Raw genomic sequence first — 23,139 nt, 5'->3', positions numbered from 1 at the left:
TGCACCCCTACACCTCCCCAACATAGCCCGTCTTTGTAGAATCATCATCCATCAATTCTTCACCCATCAGGTCTCATCAAGTCAACAGCTTCACCACCACCAGGGTCTGGACCCAATGAGGAGGATTTATCCTGTCGACGCTCAGAATTGTTATCTCCAAACACTTCAACCACCCGATAGTCCAAGCGCCAAATTAGTTCTGTCAAGTCACAATTCCATGTTATTCATTGAAATGAATACGTTTCTGAATTCACTTGTCTCTCCTGATGGAAATGGACATATATGCAAATAATGAAAAGCAAATAAACATTATTGCAAAGTGCAAACACATTTAAATCTGAGGCTTTGAATCTACAGATCCAAACAAACTGCAAATGTAGGCTGTAAAACAGCAAAGTGTTGTTTGAGTTGCAGATCATTTTAAAAAACAAACACTGATTGTGCATATTTAATTGGATTGAATGGAATTTATTTTTTGAATAGGGACAATGCAATTTAACATAGTTTCAAAACAAAATATGAAACTAATGCGCTGCACAGAGTGTGAGCCTGTGAGCTCAACCTTTGTTTGTCCTCGTTCACTGCAACATCACTGTGAAAAAGAAGAAGATGCTTCTGCATGCATGTTTGAGTGTAACGTGTGGAATAAATGATGTAACTGGGACACAGAGAAACAACAAACTAACTTCGGCTTGTTAGTGCTCGGGTGTCAAACACTGGAATCTGACTAAAGGCGTTTGTAAAATTCTTGTTGCATTTTGAACATTTTTTTGTGTCCCATAAGACGACGTTTCCAAACTGTCCACCTCCTTTCAGCTCACTCCGTCTCTCACGTTCACCTCTGGTTATCAGACAGACTGCTGCAGACCTGAGCAGATGAAGGCTCAGGATTCAGACACATGTGGGAGGATAATGAGATGTGGGGCAGCAGCAGCAGCTACACCTGGATGACAGGTAGATGTCTGGATGCTGCTGTAATTGCTGCTGGAGATGTGCGGCGCGGCTCAGGTTCACCTCAGAGGTCAGCGGGCTGCGAGGACGAGTCAGGATACAGAAAAAGATCTCAGCATGTGTCGTCTCAGGAAACACAGCAGGAAACATCATTTCATGTCAGTTAATTATTGAGACTAATTTTGTTTTTCTGCAAAACCCAAATCAGTGTTGTTCTTTGTTTGAGCCACTAGATGGCAGCACTTCACTAATGAACAAGGAACATGCAGCTGTTACATCAGACAGATGTGCAAATATAAAAAACTCAAATTTATCCTTATTTTATTTTTAACCTTTTTGATTATAACAGAATGTTTGAGAGCGGTAAACTTCATATAACTAAGCGAGCAGGTTAACCACATTTTACAGCTTGCCTGTATTCCAACAAATCCAAAACTTTGAGATTTTTCATGTTTTTTTTCCAGCCCCAAAATAAAAACAAAACTTTTAATGTCTTAAATCAACAGACATCAAAAGAAATACAGTGACATCACTAAAGTGGGAGTGGCCTGTCATAGCTTTCCCTCTGTCTCCGCCTCCTCCTGTGTGGCACTGATCACCCCTCATACATCCCCTGTCTGTTTTAAAACCCGCACCGCGAACCGCATTCAGCAGACCGCCAGACAAGGCTGCACCGCACGAGCTGCTGGACCTGCTCACATACCTGCAGAAAACTGAAACTTTGTTTACCTTGTCTGTGTCACCATGTGATCGTTTTTTTGTGACATATTGAACATGCATCTGGGATTTATCTTGAAGATGTGGAGCAGTAATGATCAAACAGAGAAGATGATGATCCTCTTCAGTTAGATCAGGTAAGATTCACCTTGTTGTAAACTCTGTTTTTCTGGAGACAGAATTTTCAGAATAAAAGATGTTTATCATGAAGTGACCTCATAGATGATGACCCAGCAGGTTCACACATACGGAGTTTTTCATAATAATGATAATAATAATAATAATAATAATAATGTGTGTATTTGGTTTAGCACCTTTCACAGATCGAGGTCTCAAAGTGCTTTACAGAATATTACCATAAAAATAACAACAATCAAAATCATAAAAGAACAACACAGAAGAAGAACACTTGTAAAGAATGACAACATGATAACAACCAGATTGAATGTGGTATTATTAGCCTATCAGAAAAGGTCTGAAGCAGCTTTTTAAAAACACCAATGGAAGCTGCAGGTCTGTGAGGAGGCAGTGGTGATTCAAGAGTCAGATGGGGCCCAAAGTAAAATTCACTGACTGGGGGCCCCTCCAACTAACATTTATCACCATTAAAAAATAATATGACACCAACAGCAAAAATGTAAGTCTTCACAGGAATATTGGAACGCTTAGCGGTGCAACGACATTGAGAACTGTCCCCCTAATAGGGAGGTTTTCATGTCATTGTAAAATTTGCACATCCTGAGCCATTGCTTCATATGCTTTAAAGCAGGGGAGGGCAACTGGCGGCCCCTCAATGTGGCCCTCAGGTCAATTTCTACATATCAATTACTTGGAAACATGAAGAAAACATGATGAAATCTGCCATGAAATCATAAAAAACAGATATATTTCCATAATAATATTTGATCACCGGTATATGCTGAGTTAAATTTGAGACATAATTGATTTTAATCATTTTTGTATCCTACAATTTGGCCCTCTGGCAGTGAGAATTAAATGAATGTGGCTCTTGCTGTGACCAAAGTTGCCCATCCCTGATTTAAAGTTTGTCAGTCTGACACTAAATGAGACACCGTACAAAACCAGAACGATCAGTAGGAGGAAAAACTGCAAAGGAAACAGAGAAACGTCTTCAGGAATCTTCAGAAAAGATTCATGGAGGATGATTAGAGGAACATATTTCATATTAAGTTTATTACAGTCACATAAACTAATAAATCATTCATGCATATTCAAACCTCCTCCAGCGCTGACCTTTCATATGCAGAATGTCACATGAATAAAATGTATTTATTCGACATATAAGCTCCATTCTGTGTGTCAGAGAGTTTTAAAAAGTAAACCAAGCTTATAGGTTAAAAAAGAGATTCTGATGATCGCATCTGTAAAAGAAAGGAGGAACTGTGCAAGAAAACTTTGATGAAACGCAACAAAAGAACGGAAAATGTTTTTAAAATGCTTGACCTGTGAAAAGGCGCACAGAGATTTAAAACTCTCTCCTCCAGGTCTACACTCCCTCCCCCCCACTACGCTCGTCCAACCTTCACAACAGGGTCCTAAGACGCTGACTAGACTCTTCTCCTCTGTCGCCCCCCGGTGGTGGAACGAACTACCAAACTCCATTCAATCTGCAGAGTCCCTCTGCACCTTTAAGGAAAAGCTAATGAATACCTACGACCTTAAAGATGATGATGAATATGATTTTTAAGATGGTTTTGATGCTGATTAGAACTCTAAAGAACAGCTGTCGATGTTGAGCTCTGCCTCTGGTCACTTCCTGTCAGCACCTCTGGTCACTTCCTGTCAGCACCTATGTGTCTGATCAGACTTATATCTGTTTGTTTGCACTTCCTGACGTTGTCTCCTCCTCTCTAGATCCTTGCTCGTGTTGTTCTTACTCTCTGATGTACGTCGCTTTGGATAAAACTGTCTGCAAAGTGAATTGTAGATTTAGTTTCAGATTTCATGGAGGGTGAACTGGTGGGGGAAATTATGATGTGTAGTCCTGCTGTTCACACTTATTTCCCCTGTTACCCTGATTCAACACTTTGCAAGTTTTTTCCTTGAGATTTTACGTCTCCTTTTAAAGCACTGTAGGGACTCTGAGTCCCAAGTCCAATTTGAGTTTAGTTATGGTCAGAGTCATGGCGCTCCATCAGGTCCTGAGGGACGTACTGTATCCTATCGTCTCCTTAGAGACCGCCTCCTACATGCTCCAACAGCTTCATCAGCTGCAGAGTCAGTGGAGCCTCAGAGCTCGACGAGGGAATCCAGATTCAACCAAAATCACTTAAAGCTAACAAGCCAGACATGGTGAGCACAGACACAACATTTTGAATGATCTGGTTGGTGGAGCTCAGACTTGTTGGAGGGTCTGTTAGTTTAATAAACATCACAGAGAGATTATTAGTCTGATATTTACAGGAACAAATCTCCAAAAGGCTCCAACAGCACAAACACGGCCCAGAGGTCAAAGGTCAGGGACTGAATTAGCTGAGGGGACACCTAGCAGACAGCTAGCAGCTCCCTCCTGTCACCCAAAGAGGCCACGCCCCCTAATTCTACTTCCCTTTACACTTTAATAAAATGTAAACAGGTGAGTTGTATAAACATTCAGCCCGAACAGTTGAAGAGAGAAATGAGCTCTAGAGACCCAAAGTGTTTTTGTACCAGGATGTAAACATGTTTATTTTAACATAGAGCTCTATGGAGACTGACTCACTGCAGGAGACAGACTCTAGTGGACTCTGGAGGAACTGCAGCTGTAAAGTTAGACATTTTAACATGGGGCTCTATGGAGACTGACTCACTGCAGGAGACAGACTCTTGTGGACACTGGAGGAACTGCAGCTTTATGCATTTGGCTTTATTTCCCAGCTCTGGAGATTTCTGCTCTGCTACGCAAGATGCATTTCACACCATGTTTATAGTTTCACACTTTTTTTGACTTCTCACCTTCAGATACTCCCTCCTCCATCCTCCACCATGAGCCTCCCCTCCAGCTCGCTTGAAGGGGCGGAGTTCTACAGCCGCAGCACCTCCCCGGTGTCTCTGGACTCCAGCGTTTTCTTCAGCGAGACGACGGCGTCCTGCGTCACCGACTTCTTCATCGTCAACGTCGGAGGGAGTCGCTACGAGCTGTCTCAGGAGCTGCTGGCATCCTTCCCGGAGACTCGACTCGGGAAACTGGCGTGCTGCAGCCGAGACTCGGCGCTGGAGCTGTGTGACGACGCCGACCTGCTGGAGAACGAGTTCTTCTTCGACCGAAGCTCTCAGACCTTCCAGTAGGTGGTGCTGTTTACTCTTCACTGAGGCATGCACGATGTCCTGTTGTAATAATTCCAAATTTTTTCACAATATCCAATTATGGAAAAGAACCATGTGCACCATGTTCTTTAGTTTTAACAGATTAACTTCAAAACATCTGAATGCAAATCAACGGATATATTTGTCTATATTTAGAATCTGTGAAGAAACAGCTGGACCCCTCTGAACAGTGTTGAGTTAAAGCTCATTGAAAGACATGTTCTTAAAACCTCTTCATCTGTGTTTGTTTGCTCTTGCCTGCAGGTATGTGATGAACTACTACCGGACGGGTCACCTGCACGTGATGGAGGAGCTGTGCGAGGTCTCCTTCCTGCAGGAGATCGAGTACTGGGGCATCGACGAGCTCCGCATCAAGTCCTGCTGCCGCGACCGTTACTACCGCCGCAAGGAGCAGAAGGAGTCGCTCGACGCACGGCGAGAGTTTGAGGCCGAGGACGTCGACGACGAGGACTTTGTCGGCGCCGCCTGCCCGGCTCTCCGACGGCGCCTTTGGGACCTGCTGGAAAAACCGGAGTCATCCCGAGCCGCTCGCACCTTCGGCTCGCTCTCGATGTTCTTCGTGGTCGTGTCCGTCGTCAACATGGTGCTGATCTCGCTCGACCTGGAAGAGGACGTGGGTTTGAGCGGCGCCGCTGCCCCGCTGCTGTTCGACGCTTTGGAGTATGTGTGCGTGCTGTGGTTCACCGGCGAGCTGGCGCTGCGGTTCCTCTGCGTGAGGGACAAGTGGCGCTTCAGTCGGAGCATTCCCAACGTGATCGACCTGCTCGCCATCCTGCCGTTCTACGTGACGCTGGCGGTGGAGAACCTTCACGGGGGGAGCACGGAGCTGGAGAACGTGGGCCGCGTGGTGCAGGTGCTCCGCCTGCTGAGGTCGCTCCGCATGCTGAAGCTGGGACGACACTCCACAGGTAAATAAATCCTCTGTAGCTCGACCTTTAGGGACGGTGAGAGATAACGACACTGCGTGTTTATCGTTCTGTTTTGGATGTTTTGTACGATTGGAATAACTCGGTTTCACTGAGGAAAGTGTTTTATGCACATTTTTTGAAATAGTAGTGAAGGAACAAAATATCGATATGGCAATATAATATGTCAGTAGAAAGACTTCCTGGAGCGTCCGGGGCATTGAGCTGTCATTCAAAAAAACTCATTAGCCAATGGGGACGCATTCCTCATAAAGCCCACCCACTCGAGAGGTTTGTGCCAGAATCGCAAACAAAAAGTCAGCAAAAGTCTGCTCATTGAAAAAGAAAAAGAGGGAACTGAAAACAAAAGAACTGATGATAAGAAAAATAAAAGGCCGATTATTTACACGATTACACAAATATTTTAATTGCAAGTAATTTTTTTTTCTTCAGTGAGATTATATCTCTCTCAAAGTCTTATTTTTTGTTTGCAATTTAAGAAGTTTTGTTTGATTCTGTTGGCACAAATATGATTCCATAGAAACAGACAGGGAGGCATGTAAGTTATGAATTTCTGTCAGGACCTAAAGACAATTTCAACTAAAATATTAAAAAGTGGATCTAGAGAAAATTACCAGCCCTGCCTTTAAGCTTGTTGAGGTTCACATAGAAGCTTAAGATTTAAGGAGGCAAGTCCATGGTTTTAAAAAAGTGTGATTGCATAGCAGTCTATGATTCCTGTCAGCTGATTTACTCAGCATGAGTTTACTGTCTCAATCTGTAGTTTCAAGTCTTCTTCCGTATGGTCATTTAGTTAATGATGGCTCCATTATGAGGAAAAACTAACGATCAAAGCGTGGTCTTTTGGGCGGGGCTAGCTCATCCAAATACAGTCGATTATTCTTCCAAGAAACCGACACCCAAAATACCAAACTCCAGACTTCACCGACATCACTCTGGCTCCGTCAGACCCTCGACATGAGCTTTCACAGTTGATGTTTCAACTCTTCAACAAAGTCAACTCTTCAGTGTCCTCACCTGACTTTGTAAAATGGTCAAAGACGAGTATCTGCTCTGACGCAGCGAGCGAGACAAACATGACAACCTGAATAATAAATACGGCTTTCTAATGGAGATAAAATGTTGAGCTTCATGTTTCAGGATGAAATGTGACCTCGGTTTTAGTTTGAAATGCATTTTTTATTTTTGAAGTTTAAGGAAAACCGAGGCTCATGTTTGCCTCCTTTATGTCTCCTTTGAATAATCGTTAATGCAAAGAAATAGACGCATCAACAGTAGGAAACCTCCCTAAGGGGGCCCCATCTGACAGCCCTCTAGGGTTGCATGTGTGATGTTCTGGGAAAACCAAAGTTTGTCAAAGAAAGTCAACAAAGAAAAAAGATGAGGATTTTTCAGTCTGTAAGTTTACTTGTGGGGACATTTGCCGACATCAGGGTGATGATCTCATGTTTGGACCCCGACAGACTCTGGAGTCGCCACAGCAGAGAACATGAGGCTCCTCTTCCAGCTGTCAGTTTGTGTGTGTGACCTTAGCAAGAACAATCCCATACTACACTTTAAACATGGATTCCAGGAAGTTTTGAAGCAGTTTGGTGGGATCAGCTGAAGAAGCTCTCGATGTTCCCGGCCGTCAGGAGACTCTGAGAACACGATTCAAACAGCCGGAGAGAGAAGAAGAAATTGAGATTCTCCTCGGTGAGAAGCTGCTGCTGCTGTGAGATTACAGCCCGCAGGTTTCTTCAGGACGAAAAGAGAAGAGTTAAAAAAAGAAGATACTGATTCATGTTTTGGTGAATTCCTTCAGGAGACGCAGCGAGGGGAGACGGAGAGCGTGTGAGGGGGGGCAGATGTGTGATTACATGTGTATGAGTGTGTTTTTGTGTGTCAGACGGGGACGTACGAGTTCTTTGATGTTGAGGATTTTTGGAAGCGTGATGATCCCTGGACTCATGACTAAAGAAAGAGAACATGAAGGGAGGAGGAGCGAGGAAAAGAAGGCAAAAACTGAAGTAGGAAAGTCTAAAAAAACAAAAAATCATTCATGGAAGCAAAGTTCATCTGCCCCATAATTTTCATATTTGTTAAGATAATGGCCAGAATATTAATTATTGATCATAGACAAAGTCAGACCTGTGAGAGCAGCAGCTCTGATGTTACACAGATTCAAAGTGACACTAACAGCTGTGAAGTTGTGCAGACATGAAGACGAGATGTTAAGTCTCTGCTCAGCTGTCTGCGGGAAAAGCAGATTACAAAACCATAGACAGTGTAATGTTATTATCATCTTTTTAATATCTCTGGCCTCAGACTGAGACTCAGACACCCAAACTAAAATAAAACATTTAATAAGAAGTCTGTTCAGGTGTACAGGAGCCCACAGGGACAAACTTCAGACTTTTTAATTTAACACAGACAAGTTCTTAAAGGAAAACTGTGCAACATTTTATCATAAATAAATCATAAAGTCTGTCCTGAGTAAATGTGTCTCTGAGTCCTGACTGTCTAGGGAGAAGCTCGAGTCCCGCTGGCTGTGTTGTTGTCAGAGCCGTGTTTACATGGACGGGACGGCCGGCTCCTCCCCTTGTGTATAAAAGCTGTTTTAGTCAAGAACTAGAGAGAAGAAGAAGAACATACTCACTGATTATTTGGATGTTAGTAAGAGTTTTTAGATCACGCTCATTCTGTGTCAGTTTACATGAAATGTGAAGCTACGAGCTAACATTAGCATGCTAACACAAGTGGAGGCTTCAGTATGGAGGAGGTGTGGCCAAACAGAAGTTTGTTTTGGTTTCATGCTGGTGCTCAAAAAGTTGCACATTCTTCATTTAGAAGATATTACACTTTTACCTTAAAGTCTACATTTGAAATGAAAGCAAAATAAAAAAACTATTCTACAGTTTTTAAACTCGACACGTCGTCCCTCTCAGAGGAGGAGAATAAAAAGATGACAGTCATCGTGGGGTGTGAACATCAGCTCACATGTGGGTACACTTGCTGTTTCCTCTCTCAGCTGCACATTATTTCTGCTCACTGAGCGGCTTCAGTCCTCAGAGTCACTCAGAGGCAAAAAAAAAAACATGGAGAGAAGACTTGGGCTGTCAATCACTGACGGTGCAGAGCAATGAGTGGATGAGATTTATTCCAGAGGGCGTTCGATCAAAGTGTGCATCGGGCTGGTCTGTTGAAAAAATGACTTTTTGAATTGTAGATTTTATGCACATCATGATGTCTTATTCACATAAACTTCACGCATTATTGTCGTCCAATCACAGCTCCGTGTTTCAAGTCGACTCAAGTTTGTTGCTGAACCGCTTTGCAAGAATCAAAGCATCAAAAGCTTTGAAAGCAGACGAATAGTAACCAGCAGAACTCCCCCCTCAAGGAACTTTAATGAAAAGAAAAATAAACAAATATCAATACCGACTGGAGAAACCAGCTGGGCTCTGTCAGTACTGCAAACGCCCTTATATGGAGGCTACAGTCACAATGGTTACAGATTTGACTTCTGATTTGTTGCTTGTGATTACCCCTCTCTCTCTCTCTCTCTCTCTCTCTCTCTCTCCTCTCCCTCTCTCTCTCTCTCTCTCTCTCTCTCTCTCTCTCCCTCTCTCTCTCTCTCCTCTCTCCCTCTCTCTCTCCCTCTCTCTCTCTCTCTCCCTCTCTCTCCTCTCTCTCCTCTCTCCCTCTCTCCCTCTCTCTCCTCTCTCTCCTCTCTCTCTCTCCCTCTCTCTCTCTCCCTCTCTCTCTCCCTCTCTCTCTCTCCTCTCTCTCTCTCTCTCTCTCTCTCCTCTCTCACCTCTCTCTCTCTCCCTCTCTCCCTCTCTCCCTCTCTCTCCTCTCTCTCTCTCTCTCCCTCTCTCTCTCTCCTCTCTCTCCTCTCTCTCTCTCCCTCTCTCTCTCTCCCTCTCTCTCTCCCTCTCTCTCTCTCCTCTCTCTCTCTCTCCCTCTCTCTCTCTCTCTCTCTCTCCCTCTCTCTCCTCTCTCCTCTCTCTCTCTCCTCTCTCTCTCTCTCTCTCTCTCCTCTCTCTCCCTCTCTCTCGCCCTCTCTCTCTCCTCTCTCCCTCTCTCTCGTCTCTCTCTCTCTCTCCTCGCTCCCTCTCTCTCTCTCTCCTCTCTCTCTCTCCCTCTCTCTCTCTCTCCTCTCTCTCCTCTCTCCTCTCCTCTCCTCTCCTCTCCTCTCATCCTCTCCTCTCCTGTTTCCGTTTCCGTTTCCGGTTTCCGGTGAGTGTGAGTGTGAGTGTGAGTGACGGTGGTGGTGTTGCGAGTGGCGCGGAGATTGAATTGTTTGCTATCCTTTCTACTGTTTTCAAAGTGCACGATCAGGTCAGTTTGTTTTCATATTTGTATTGAGTGTTGTTGGCTGTGTAAGACAGATCGTTGGAGGGGTTGGAGGGAGGAATGGCGTCTGCTGAGACGCCACCTCCGACTCTCCGACAGGGAGTTCGGATAGTCCCTCCGAACGGTACTGTCACCTTGGAGGAGGTTCTGTTAGCTGCAGGTGAACAGGTAGGCCATGATAAACTCTTGTATGCATCCCGAATGAACAAGGCTGTGGTTGTTTTTCTGAAGAGTGAGCCTCTTGTGTATCAGCTGATTGAGAGTGGTGTGTTCATTAGGGATTTGTTTGTGCAGGTTTCCCCGTTGTCGGTTCCCTCTACGCGGATCACCGTATCCGGTGTTCCGCCGTTTATTTCTAACAACTTGTTAGAGAACGAACTCCGCAGGTTTGGGAAGTTTGCGAGTGGGTTCAAAACTGTGAGTCTAGGGTGTAAAGATCCCAAACTGAAACATGTTCAATCTTTGCGGCGTCAGGTGTTCATGTTTTTGGATTCGCCCACACAGACTCTGGAGGTTTCCTTTAGAGTGAAACACGGTGACGCTTCTTATATGGTGTATGCGAGCTCGGGACAACTGAAGTGTTTTGAGTGTGGTGATGTGGGACACAAACGTTTTGCGTGTCCGCACAGACAGCAGGAGGCGGCTAGTGCTGCCGCTGACGCGGGCAGCTCTGTTAGTGTGGCGCATGTGGCGGAGGCCGCGTCCGCGCCCGTGCCTGGGGCGGAGGCCGCGTCCGCGTCCGCGCTTGGGGCCGCGTCCGCGTCCGCGTCCGTGCCTGGGACGGGGGCCGCGTTCGTGCCCGTGCCTGGGGCGGGGGACGCGTCCGCGTCCGCGCCTGGGGCGGGGTCCGCGTCCGTGCCTGCGGCAGAGGCCGCGTCCGCGCCTGCGCCTTGTGCTGAGGCCGTGGCTGAGGTAGAAGTGGCTTCGACCAGCTCTCAGGCTACAGAAAAATCACAGACTGTAGATAATGATAAAATTGAAGATTCCACAAGTTCTGCAGTTGTAGATGTTTCATTGAAGGAAGGTAAGACAGTGTGTTGTAGCCAGGCATCATGTGAAGGAGAGGACATGGATGAAGATTATGAGTCAGACAATGCATCCATTGCTGATTTGCCAAATAGTGGCTCTGGTCTTTATTCTTTAGAGTCAATCAATCAATTTATGGATGAAACGTACAACAAATCAGTAAAAATCAGTGACTACTTTAGTGATACTGAAAAGTTCATAAAGTCAGTCAGCATACTGAAAAGACAGGTTGGGTTTGACCTCCTGGACGCGAAAAAACGGTTCCGTCTTAAAAAGCACATCACCGCACTGAGGAAAGTTGGACGTAAGAGTGTGAAGAAGACAAAGAAATGATCATGCATCACAAGGTGTTTTTCTTCTTCTACTGCTCCCTGTTTGTGTCTACTTGTCTGTTTTTTCTCTCTGATCTTTCTATGAAGAGTCTTAAGATAGGATCTCTTAACATTAATGGTGGGAGAGACAGACAGAAAAGGGGCCTTATCTCTGAGATCTCAACTCAGAAAAACATTGATATCTTGTTTTTACAAGAGACTCATACCACACCATCAGATGAGACAGATTGGGGTTTATGGTGGGAGGGCTCTAACTACCTTAGCCATGGCACCAACCTTAGTGCAGGAGTAGCCATTTTGTTTAGAGCATCTGCAAATGTAAAGATCGTCTCTTGTGCTGAAATTGTAAAGGGAAGGCTTTTAATTGTAAGAGCAGAAATAGAGGACACTGTTTTCTGCTTCACTAATATTTATGCTCCAAATAATGGAGCTGAAAGGGTAGCTTTCTATACCCGCCTCCAAAAGGAGTTACTGATCTATAATCAGGATCAGATCATTCTTGGTGGTGATTTTAACTGCACACTTGATTTCACCGTGGATAGAATTGGAGAGGAGCCACATCCACATTCATCCCAGACTTTAAACACTGTCATCTCTCACCTGGATTTGTTGGACACATTTAGAGTGAAACATCCACAATCCAGACAGTATACATGGGTCAGGGTTAACAGTAACAGGGTGTGTGCAGCTAGACTGGACAGGGTTTACATCTCCAGAACTCTCAACCCCAGATTAATTCATTGTAATATTCTGCCTGTCGGCTTCACTGATCACCATTTTGTTAGTGTGGAGCTGATTATTTCACCAGGTGAAAGGGCTAAGTCCTTCTGGCATTTTAATAACAAGCTTCTACTGGACAATGTTTTCTGTAAAAACTTTGGGTGTTTTTGGGATCAGTGGCAATTAAGAAAAGTTGAGTTTGATTCTTTGAAGCTTTGGTGGGAGGTTGGTAAAGCTCAGATTCGTGTTTTTTGTCAGCAGTACACGTCACACTCTTCTGCTAGATTAAAAACAGTCATTAAAAATCTTGAGGACAACATTAAGAACCTTGAGGAGGGGTTAAATGGGAGTGTGGATCCCACCACTGGTACCCTGCTGAAGGAGAAACGTATGGAGTTGAGCTCTTTCCTGCAGGAGAGGGTGAAGGGAGCTCTTGTGCGGAGTCGTTTCCTTCAACTCAAAGACATGGATGCCCCAACATCTTTCTTTTTCAATCTTGAGAGATCTGTGGCTCAAAAAAAGCTGCTGACTTGTCTGAAACTGCCAGGAGGTCGAATAACAGCTGATCCAAAGGAAATGAGCAGTCACGCCATGCAGTTCTATGAGGATCTGTTTGGAGCAGAGAGTTGCAGCCAGGAGTGTCGCAGGGAGCTCCTGGAGGGTCTCCCTCAGCTCAGTGTGGAGGAGAGGTCTCTTCTGGAAGGGGAGCTGTCTCTGGAGGAGCTCACTGCTGCTGTCACTCAGATGGCAACAGGAAGAGCACCTGGAATAGATGGGTTGTCCACAGACTTTTTTAAGAGGTTCTGGAATATTCTTGGGTCTGACCTGCATAGTGTTTTAATGGAGTGTTGCAGGACCGGGTCTCTTCCTGGTTCTTGTAAGAGAGCAGTTCTTTCCTTGCTCCCCAAGAAAGGTGACCTGGCATTGTTAAAAAACTGGAGGCCGGTTGCTTTGCTTTGTGCGGACTACAAGATCCTCTCCAGAGCTTTATCGAACAGACTAAAGGACGTTCTGGGAAGTGTGGTCCATAAAGACCAGAGTTACTGTGTTCCAGACCGGACAATCATGGATAATGTTTTTCTTATCAGAGATGTCATTGATGTGTGTAAAATCTATAATCTAAATGTTGGCATTGTGTCTCTGGATCAAGAGAAGGCGTTTGACAGGGTGGATCACTCGTATTTGTTTTCTGCACTGAGGTCTTTTGGTTTTGGGGATGGTTTTGTGTCATTAGTTGGTTTGTTGTATCAGGATGCACAGTGTTTGGTGAAGATGGGGGCGGGGTTGAGTCGGCCAATCCCTGTACGGCGAGGGATCAGACAAGGTTGTCCCATCTCCGGCCAGCTGTACAGCTTGGCTATTGAGCCCTTGCTGTGCAGGTTGAGGGACCGGCTCAGCGGGCTTTCTTTGCCCGCGGCCTGTAGCATTGAATGTCCCCCTACAATTTCTGCCTATGCTGATGATGTAAACATCTTCATCTCCAATCAGGGGGACGTTCGGTGTCTGCGGGACACCCTGTCCCTGTATGAAAGGGCAACAGCTGCACGGGTGAACTGGGAAAAAAGTGGTGCCTTACTGGTGGGAGAGTGGAGGGACCAGGCAGTGCCCAGTCTGCCGGGTGGACTTGAGTGGGGGAGGGAGGGGTTGAAGGTGTTGGGGGTTTATTTGGGTACCGAGGGCTTTAAAAGTAAAAACTGGGAGGGAGTTAGGGAGAAAGTGTGCGCTCGGTTGTCTAAATGGAAATGGTTGCTACCCCAGTTGTCGTATAGGGGAAGAGTTCTGGTGGTCAATAACTTGGTTGCCTCGACTCTCTGGCACAGACTTGTGGCTTTGACACCTCCAAGAGGGCTGGTGGAGGACATTCAAAGGGCCATCCTGGACTTCTTCTGGTCAGGCAAACACTGGGTCCAGGCGGCAGTCCTCTACCTGCCGGTGGCTGAAGGGGGACATGGACTTATAGACATTCAGTCAAAAATTGCCTCATTCAGACTCCAGACTGCACAGAGACTCCTTTTCACTTGTGGTCCCAGCTGGATGGACATCGCTCGACTGCTGCTGAGGAGAGCTGGACGGCTGGGGTACACTAAGCAGCTCTTTCTGTTAAAGCTTGAGGAGGTGGATCTCACTGGATTAACATCCTTTTATATGTCTGTAATGCAGGCATGGAAAATGTACACATTCAAAAGGGAAAAAACTGAGAGTCTGGGAATGTGGATCTTTGAGGAACCGTTATTTTTTAATGATTTCATAAGGACTCCAACTTTGCAGTCAGCCAGTCTCCGGGCCAGTTTCAGAGAGGCAGGCTGCACAAAACTGGGTCACCTGGTAAGACTGACCCTGGACGCCCTCAAAGAAAGGACCAATATCACCTCCAGCCGGGTGGTGGAAAGAGTGGTGGAGGAAGTCTTTGCTGCACTTCCAGTAAAACTTGTGACATTTCTAAATATTGAGAATCTGTGTGAGCAGTGGAGTGAAGAGGGCGAATACAGCTTCCCATCTTTGTCTGTTACCCCAGATGTCGGGGAGTGGCAGGAAAGAGGAGGTGGACTGCTGTCCTTTAGTACTCCTGTTCTGGGAAAGTTCCAGGATGCAGGGAAAAAGGCACTCTATCAGTCCTGTGTTAAGGTCCTACATCTTCGTGGTCTGTCGGGAGTGAAAGAGTCGAGGTGGATCGAGTTTTTTGGCCCGGAGGTTTCCCCGAAAGGCAGCTGGCGGTCCCTGTACAAGCTGCCTGTTGAGAAGAGAACAGCAGATCTCCAGTGGAGAGTTGTGCATGGGGTTATAGCCACGAACAGATACAGAGCGCACATTGATCCAGGGGTGGGAGAGGAGTGTTTGTTTTGTTCACTAACTGAAACTTTGTCTCATCTGTTTGTTGAGTGTCCCAGGCTCTCACTCTTGTTTGTCCTTATGAAAAGCTTGTTTGAAGCTCTCGGGGAGGATTTCTCTTATGCAGTGTTTGTTTTTGGGCCAAAGTATTCTGCAAAGAAAAAGACTGTACATACACTGATGAACTTTTTATCTGGCTCGGCTAAGTTGGCCATTTGGCTTACACGCAAGAACCGAGCTCAGGGTACTGGCTGTGTGGAACCGGTGCTGGTTCTGGAGGGACTTTTGAAGGCCAGACTAAAGGTAGAATTTGCCTATTATCAAATGATGGACAATGTGCAAGACTTTAATAGTGTATGGGCTGTGGAAGAAGCTTTGTGCTCTGTGGGTGGGGATGGAGAGCTGATTATTCATTTTTGATGCAGTAAATGTTGTTTTTGTTGATGTTGTGATTTTTGTTGCACTTGTTTTGTTTTATGTTTTATTTTTTATTTATTTATTTATTTCCTTCTCTTGATCTGAGTGATGATGTGACAGTGTTATAATTTTCTCCTGGTAGTGGTAAAATAAAAGGTATTTTGAAAACCAAACCTCTCCTCTCATCCTCTCCTCTCCTGTTTCCGTTTCCGTTTCCGGTTTCCGGTGAGTGTGAGTGTGAGTGTGAGTGACGGTGGTGGTGTTGCGAGTGGCGCGGAGATTGAATTGTTTGCTATCCTTTCTACTGTTTTCAAAGTGCACGATCAGGTCAGTTTGTTTTCATATTTGTATTGAGTGTTGTTGGCTGTGTAAGACAGATCGTTGGAGGGGTTGGAGGGAGGAATGGCGTCTGCTGAGACGCCACCTCCGACTCTCCGACAGGGAGTTCGGATAGTCCCTCCGAACGGTACTGTCACCTTGGAGGAGGTTCTGTTAGCTGCAGGTGAACAGGTAGGCCATGATAAACTCTTGTATGCATCCCGAATGAACAAGGCTGTGGTTGTTTTTCTGAAGAGTGAGCCTCTTGTGTATCAGCTGATTGAGAGTGGTGTGTTCATTAGGGATTTGTTTGTGCAGGTTTCCCCGTTGTCGGTTCCCTCTACGCGGATCACCGTATCCGGTGTTCCGCCGTTTATTTCTAACAACTTGTTAGAGAACGAACTCCGCAGGTTTGGGAAGTTTGCGAGTGGGTTCAAAACTGTGAGTCTAGGGTGTAAAGATCCCAAACTGAAACATGTTCAATCTTTGCGGCGTCAGGTGTTCATGTTTTTGGATTCGCCCACACAGACTCTGGAGGTTTCCTTTAGAGTGAAACACGGTGACGCTTCTTATATGGTGTATGCGAGCTCGGGACAACTGAAGTGTTTTGAGTGTGGTGATGTGGGACACAAACGTTTTGCGTGTCCGCACAGACAGCAGGAGGCGGCTAGTGCTGCCGCTGACGCGGGCAGCTCTGTTAGTGTGGCGCATGTGGCGGGGGCCGCGTCCGCGTCCGCGCTTGGGGCGGAGGCCGCGTCCGCGTCCGCGCTTGGGGCGGAGGCCGCGTCCGCGCCCGTGCCTGGGGCGGGGGCCGCGTCCGCGTCCGCGTCCGTGCCTGGGACGGGGGCCGCGTTCGTGCCCGTGCCTGGGGCGGGGGCCGCGTCCGCGTCCGCGCCTGGGGCGGGGGCCGCGTCCGCGTCCGTGCCTGCGGCAGAGGCCGCGTCCGCGCCTGCGCCTTGTGCTGAGGCCGTGGCTGAGGTAGAGGTGGCTTCGACCAGCTCTCAGGCTACAGAAAAATCACAGACTGTAGATAATGATAAAACTGAAGATTCCACAAGTTCTGCAGTTGTAGATGTTTCATTGAAGGAAGGTAAGACAGTGTGTTGTAGCCAGGCATCATGTGAAGGAGAGGACATGGATGAAGATTATGAGTCAGACAATGCATCCATTGCTGATTTGCCAAATAGTGGCTCTGGTCTTTATTCTTTAGAGTCAATCAATCAATTTATGGATGAAACGTACAACAAATCAGTAAAAATCAGTGACTACTTTAGTGATACTGAAAAGTTCATAAAGTCAGTCAGCATACTGAAAAGACAGGTTGGTTTTGACCTCCTGGACGCAAAAAAACGGTTCCGTCTTAAAAAGCACATCACCGCACTGAGGAAAGTTGGACGTAAGAGTGTGAAGAAGACAAAGAAATGATCATGCATCACAAGGTGTTTTTCTTCTTCTACTGTTCCCTGTTTGTGTCTACTTGTCTGTTCTTTCTCTCTGATCTTTCTATGAGGAGTCTTAAGATAGGATCTCTTAACATTAATGGTGGGAGAGACAGACAGAAAAGGGGCCTTATCTCTGAGATCTCAACTCAGAAAAACATTGATATCTTGTTTTTACAAGAGACTCATACCACACCATCAGATGAGACAGATTGGGGTTTATGGTGGGAGGGCTCTAACTACCTTAGCCATGGCACCAACTTTAGTGCAGGAGTAGCCATTTTGTTTAGAGCATCTGCAAATGTAAAGATCGTCTCTTGTGCTGAAATTGTAAAGGGAAGGCTTTTAATTGTAAGAGCAGAAATAGAGGACACTGTTTTCTGCTTCACTAATATTTATGCTCCAAATAATGGAGCTGAAAGGGTAGCTTTCTATACCCGCCTCCAAAAGGAGTTACTGATCTATAATCAGGATCAGATAATTCTTGGTGGTGATTTTAACTGCACACTTGATTTCACCGTGGATAGAATAGGAGAGGAGCCACATCCACATTCATCCCAGACTTTAAACACTGTCATCTCTCACCTGGATTTGTTGGACACATTTAGAGTGAAACATCCACAATCCAGACAGTATACATGGGTCAGGGTTAACAGTAACAGGGTGTGTGCAGCTAGACTGGACAGGGTTTACATCTCCAGAACTCTCAACCCCAGATTAATTCATTGTAATATTCTGCCTGTCGGCTTCACTGATCACCATTTTGTTAGTGTGGAGCTGATTATTTCACCAGGTGAAAGGGCTAAGTCCTTCTGGCATTTTAATAACAAGCTTCTACTGGACAATGTTTTCTGTAAAAACTTTGGGTGTTTTTGGGATCAGTGGCAATTAAGAAAAGTTGAGTTTGATTCTTTGAAGCTTTGGTGGGAGGTTGGTAAAGCTCAGATTCGTGTTTTTTGTCAGCAGTACACGTCACACTCTTCTGCTAGATTAAAAACAGTCATTAAAAATCTTGAGGACAGCATTAAGAACCTTGAGGAGGGGTTAAATGGGAGTGTGGATCCCACCACTGGTACCCTGCTGAAGGAGAAACGTATGGAGTTGAGCTCTTTCCTGCAGGAGAGGGTGAAGGGAGCTCTTGTGCGGAGTCGTTTCCTTCAACTCAAAGACATGGATGCCCCAACGTCTTTCTTTTTCAATCTTGAGAGATCTGTGGCTCAAAAAAAGCTGCTGACTTGTCTGAAACTGCCAGGAGGTCGAATAACAGCTGATCCAAAGGAAATGAGCAGTCACGCCATGCAGTTCTATGAGGATCTGTTTGGAGCAGAGAGTTGCAGCCAGGAGTGTCGCAGGGAGCTCCTGGAGGGTCTCCCTCAGCTCAGTGTGGAGGAGAGGTCTCTTCTGGAAGGGGAGCTGTCTCTGGAGGAGCTCACTGCTGCTGTCACTCAGATGGCAACAGGAAGAGCACCTGGAATAGATGGGTTGTCCACAGACTTTTTTAAGAGGTTCTGGAATATCCTTGGGTCTGACCTGCATAGTGTTTTAATGGAGTGTTGCAGGACCGGGTCTCTTCCTGGTTCTTGTAAGAGAGCAGTTCTTTCCTTGCTCCCCAAGAAAGGTGACCTGGCATTGTTAAAAAACTGGAGGCCGGTTGCTTTGCTTTGTGCGGACTACAAGATCCTCTCCAGAGCTTTATCGAACAGACTAAAGGACGTTCTGGGAAGTGTGGTCCATAAAGACCAGAGTTACTGTGTTCCAGACCGGACAATCATGGATAATGTTTTTCTTATCAGAGATGTCATTGATGTGTGTAAAATCTATAATCTAAATGTTGGCATTGTGTCTCTGGATCAAGAGAAGGCGTTTGACAGGGTGGATCACTCGTATTTGTTTTCTGCACTGAGGTCTTTTGGTTTTGGGGATGGTTTTGTGTCATTAGTTGGTTTGTTGTATCAGGATGCACAGTGTTTGGTGAAGATGGGGGCGGGGTTGAGTCGGCCAATCCCTGTACGGCGAGGGATCAGACAAGGTTGTCCCATCTCCGGCCAGCTGTACAGCTTGGCTATTGAGCCCTTGCTGTGCAGGTTGAGGGACCGGCTCAGCGGGCTTTCTTTGCCCGCGGCCTGTAGCATTGAATGTCCCCCTACAATTTCTGCCTATGCTGATGATGTAAACATCTTCATCTCCAATCAGGGGGACGTTCGGTGTCTGCGGGACACCCTGTCCCTGTATGAAAGGGCAACAGCTGCACGGGTGAACTGGGAAAAAAGTGGTGCCTTACTGGTGGGAGAGTGGAGGGACCAGGCAGTGCCCAGTCTGCCGGGTGGACTTGAGTGGGGGAGGGAGGGGTTGAAGGTGTTGGGGGTTTATTTGGGTACCGAGGGCTTTAAAAGTAAAAACTGGGAGGGAGTTAGGGAGAAAGTGTGCGCTCGGTTGTCTAAATGGAAATGGTTGCTACCCCAGTTGTCGTATAGGGGAAGAGTTCTGGTGGTCAATAACTTGGTTGCCTCGACTCTCTGGCACAGACTTGTGGCTTTGACACCTCCAAGAGGGCTGGTGGAGGACATTCAAAGGGCCATCCTGGACTTCTTCTGGTCAGGCAAACACTGGGTCCAGGCGGCAGTCCTCTACCTGCCGGTGGCTGAAGGGGGACATGGACTTATAGACATTCAGTCAAAAATTGCCTCATTCAGACTCCAGACTGCACAGAGACTCCTTTTCACTTGTGGTCCCAGCTGGATGGACATCGCTCGACTGCTGCTGAGGAGAGCTGGACGGCTGGGGTACACTAAGCAGCTCTTTCTGTTAAAGCTTGAGGAGGTGGATCTCACTGGATTAACATCCTTTTATATGTCTGTAATGCAGGCATGGAAAATGTACATATTCAAAAGGGAAAAAACTGAGAGTCTGGGAATGTGGATCTTTGAGGAACCGTTATTTTTTAATGATTTCATAAGGACTCCAACTTTGCAGTCAGCCAGTCTCCGGGCCAGTTTCAGAGAGGCAGGCTGCACAAAACTGGGTCACCTGGTAAGACTGACCCTGGACGCCCTCAAAGAAAGGACCAATATCACCTCCAGCCGGGTGGTTGAAAGAGTGGTGGAGGAAGTCTTTGCTGCACTTCCAGTAAAACTTGTGACATTTCTAAACATTGAGAATCTGTGTGAGCAGTGGAGTGAAGAGGGCGAATACAGCTTCCCATCTTTGTCTGTTACCCCAGATGTCGGGGAGTGGCAGGAAAGAGGAGGTGGACTGCTGTCCTTTAGTACTCCTGTTCTGGGAAAGTTCCAGGATGCAGGGAAAAAGGCACTCTATCAGTCCTGTGTTAAGGTCCTACATCTTCGTGGTCTGTCGGGAGTGAAAGAGTCGAGGTGGATCGAGTTTTTTGGCCCGGAGGTTTCCCCGAAAGGCAGCTGGCGGTCCCTGTACAAGCTGCCTGTTGAGAAGAGAACAGCAGATCTCCAGTGGAGAGTTGTGCATGGGGTTATAGCCACGAACAGATACAGAGCGCACATTGATCCAGGGGTGGGAGAGGAGTGTTTGTTTTGTTCACTAACTGAAACTTTGTCTCATCTGTTTGTTGAGTGTCCCAGGCTCTCACTCTTGTTTGTCCTTATGAAAAGCTTGTTTGAAGCTCTCGGGGAGGATTTCTCTTATGCATTGTTTGTTTTTGGGCCAAAGTATTCTGCAAAGAAAAAGACTGTACATACACTGATGAACTTTTTATCTGGCTCGGCTAAGTTGGCCATTTGGCTTACACGCAAGAACCGAGCTCAGGGTACTGGCTGTGTGGAACCGGTGCTGGTTCTGGAGGGACTTTTGAAGGCCAGACTGAAGGTAGAATTTGCCTATTATCAAATGATGGACAATGTGCAAGACTTTAATAGTGTATGGGCTGTGGAAGAAGCTTTGTGCTCTGTGGGTGGGGATGGAGAGCTGATTATTCATTTTGATGCAGTAAATGTTGTTTTTGTTGATGTTGTGATTTTTGTTGCACTTGTTTTATTTTTTATTTATTTATTTATTTCCTTCTCTTGATCTGAGTGATGATGTGACAGTGTTATAATTTTCTCCAGGTAGTGGTAAAATAAAAGGTATTTTGAAAACCAAAAACCTCTCTCCTCTCTCTCTCTCCTCTCTCTCTCTCTCTCTCTCCTCTCTCCCTCTCTCTCCTCCTGCAGGTCTGAAGTCTCTCGGTCTGACCATCACTCAGTGCTACGAGGAGGTCGGCCTGCTGCTCCTCTTCCTCGGCGTCGGCATCTCCATCTTCGCCACTGTGGTTTTCACCCTGGAGCATGACTTTCCCGCCTCCACCTTCAGCAGCGTGCCCGTCGCGTGGTGGTGGGCGACCACCTCCATGACCACGGTCGGCTACGGAGACATCCGACCCGACACGGCGATGGGAAAGGTGCTCGCCTTCCTCTGCATCCTGTCGGGGATCCTGATCCTGGCGCTCCCCATCGCCATCATCAACGAGCGCTTCTCCGCCTGCTACTTCACGCTGAAGGTGAAGGAGGCGGCCACGAGGCACGGCGAGATGCTGAAGAGGCTGGCCCGCGGCTCGGTGGGCGGGGTCAGCGTGGGAGCGGGCGTGAACCTAAGGGACGCCTACGCCCGCAGCGTGCTGGAGATGTTGAAGCTGCACGGGCGAGAGAGGGCGAGCACGCGGAGCAGCGGAGGAGACGAGCTGTGGTGGTGACCTCCTCAACCCAAAAGGGGGATAAAGACCCTGGACCCTGGCCAAAAAGAACGATGATGGCGAGGTACCTCACGATGGGTCTTCGCTCTCGGTACCTCCCCCTAAAAACGACCTTAAAAACAGAATTCATGTAAAGAAAACTAAAGAACGGATACAGGACGAGCGGCGGTCTCCAGCCCAAACTGAGTCTGTGTGTGTACAAAAATAAAATATTAAGCATTCATTCACAGACTGTACAGAACATGGACATAGTCTCGGTGACGCCACCTATAGGCGTTTGAAGACCAATGATGGCGGTCGCCATGTCACAAATGCTGACTCGTGTATTGGTCAATGAAGAATCAGGCAGAGAGGCGTGGTCACAAATGGATGAGTAATAGAAAACCCATAATCTGTATTATGCTAAATTAATTTGTGGTTTCTCTGCATAAATGATTAGTCGACTATAACAGAGCACGGCGGTTCTTTTTTTATTTTTTTATTTTTTTGGTGGTTTTTTTTGCCTTTAATGGAGAGACAGGACGGTACATTGATTATGAAAAGTCAAAAAGCTGAACATCCAGCCTGATGGGGCCAAAGTTCAACGTGTAGAGGGGTGCTGTTGGTCGGTTGGTTGAACTTGTTGGCCCGTCCAGCAGATAATAGTCTGTTATGAACCCTGACATGTTAGACTACTCTTGATATTTAGCTCACCTAAAAATAAAAAATAAATCATGATGTAAAAGGATTTGTTGATATTGTTTGATGTTTACATTTTCTGACCCTTAAAAACGATGTCAATAAAATAAAAATAATTCCTTGCTGAGGAACATTTAGTGTCCTTAAATGAATAAAAAAACATTCTGTTGGTTCGAGCTCTTTGAGTTTACAACAAATTTAAAGCCTCAGCTTCTCTTGTCACAGTGAACAATCCAGTGTCTGAGTTTTCATGTTTCCATCCCCTGCAGAATTGTATCTGCGGGGCACCACCTTGATTTACAAACCAAGCCTCGTCTCCTCTCATGCATCGGTACATGTTGTGCAGGAGTCAGAATGAAAGCCTCTCTGTAAAGTCTCTGTTATCTCCGTGTGACTCAGTCAGGCAGTGACAAACTTTGTCC

At 46.3% G+C, this 23,139-nt stretch overlaps 1 protein-coding gene across 1 annotated transcript; it reads left to right on the top strand.

Annotated features, from left to right (window-relative positions):
- Positions 1 to 1,317: 1,317 nt before the first annotated feature.
- Positions 1,318 to 22,912, top strand: kcnv1 (potassium voltage-gated channel modifier subfamily V member 1). The gene is made up of 4 exons (XM_020657212.3): positions 1,318 to 1,805; positions 4,630 to 4,952; positions 5,239 to 5,903; positions 21,522 to 22,912. Exons 2-4 carry the CDS (start codon positions 4,654 to 4,656, stop codon positions 22,037 to 22,039), a joined length of 1,482 nt encoding a protein of 493 aa, XP_020512868.2. The 5' UTR covers positions 1,318 to 1,805; positions 4,630 to 4,653; the 3' UTR covers positions 22,040 to 22,912.
- Positions 22,913 to 23,139: the final 227 nt, after the last annotated feature.

Source organism: Labrus bergylta, chromosome 8 (genome assembly GCF_963930695.1).
Source record: "Labrus bergylta chromosome 8, fLabBer1.1, whole genome shotgun sequence".
NCBI classification, from domain to species: domain Eukaryota; kingdom Metazoa; phylum Chordata; class Actinopteri; order Labriformes; family Labridae; genus Labrus; species Labrus bergylta.
This window is presented reverse-complemented; position numbering and strand designations above follow the sequence as displayed.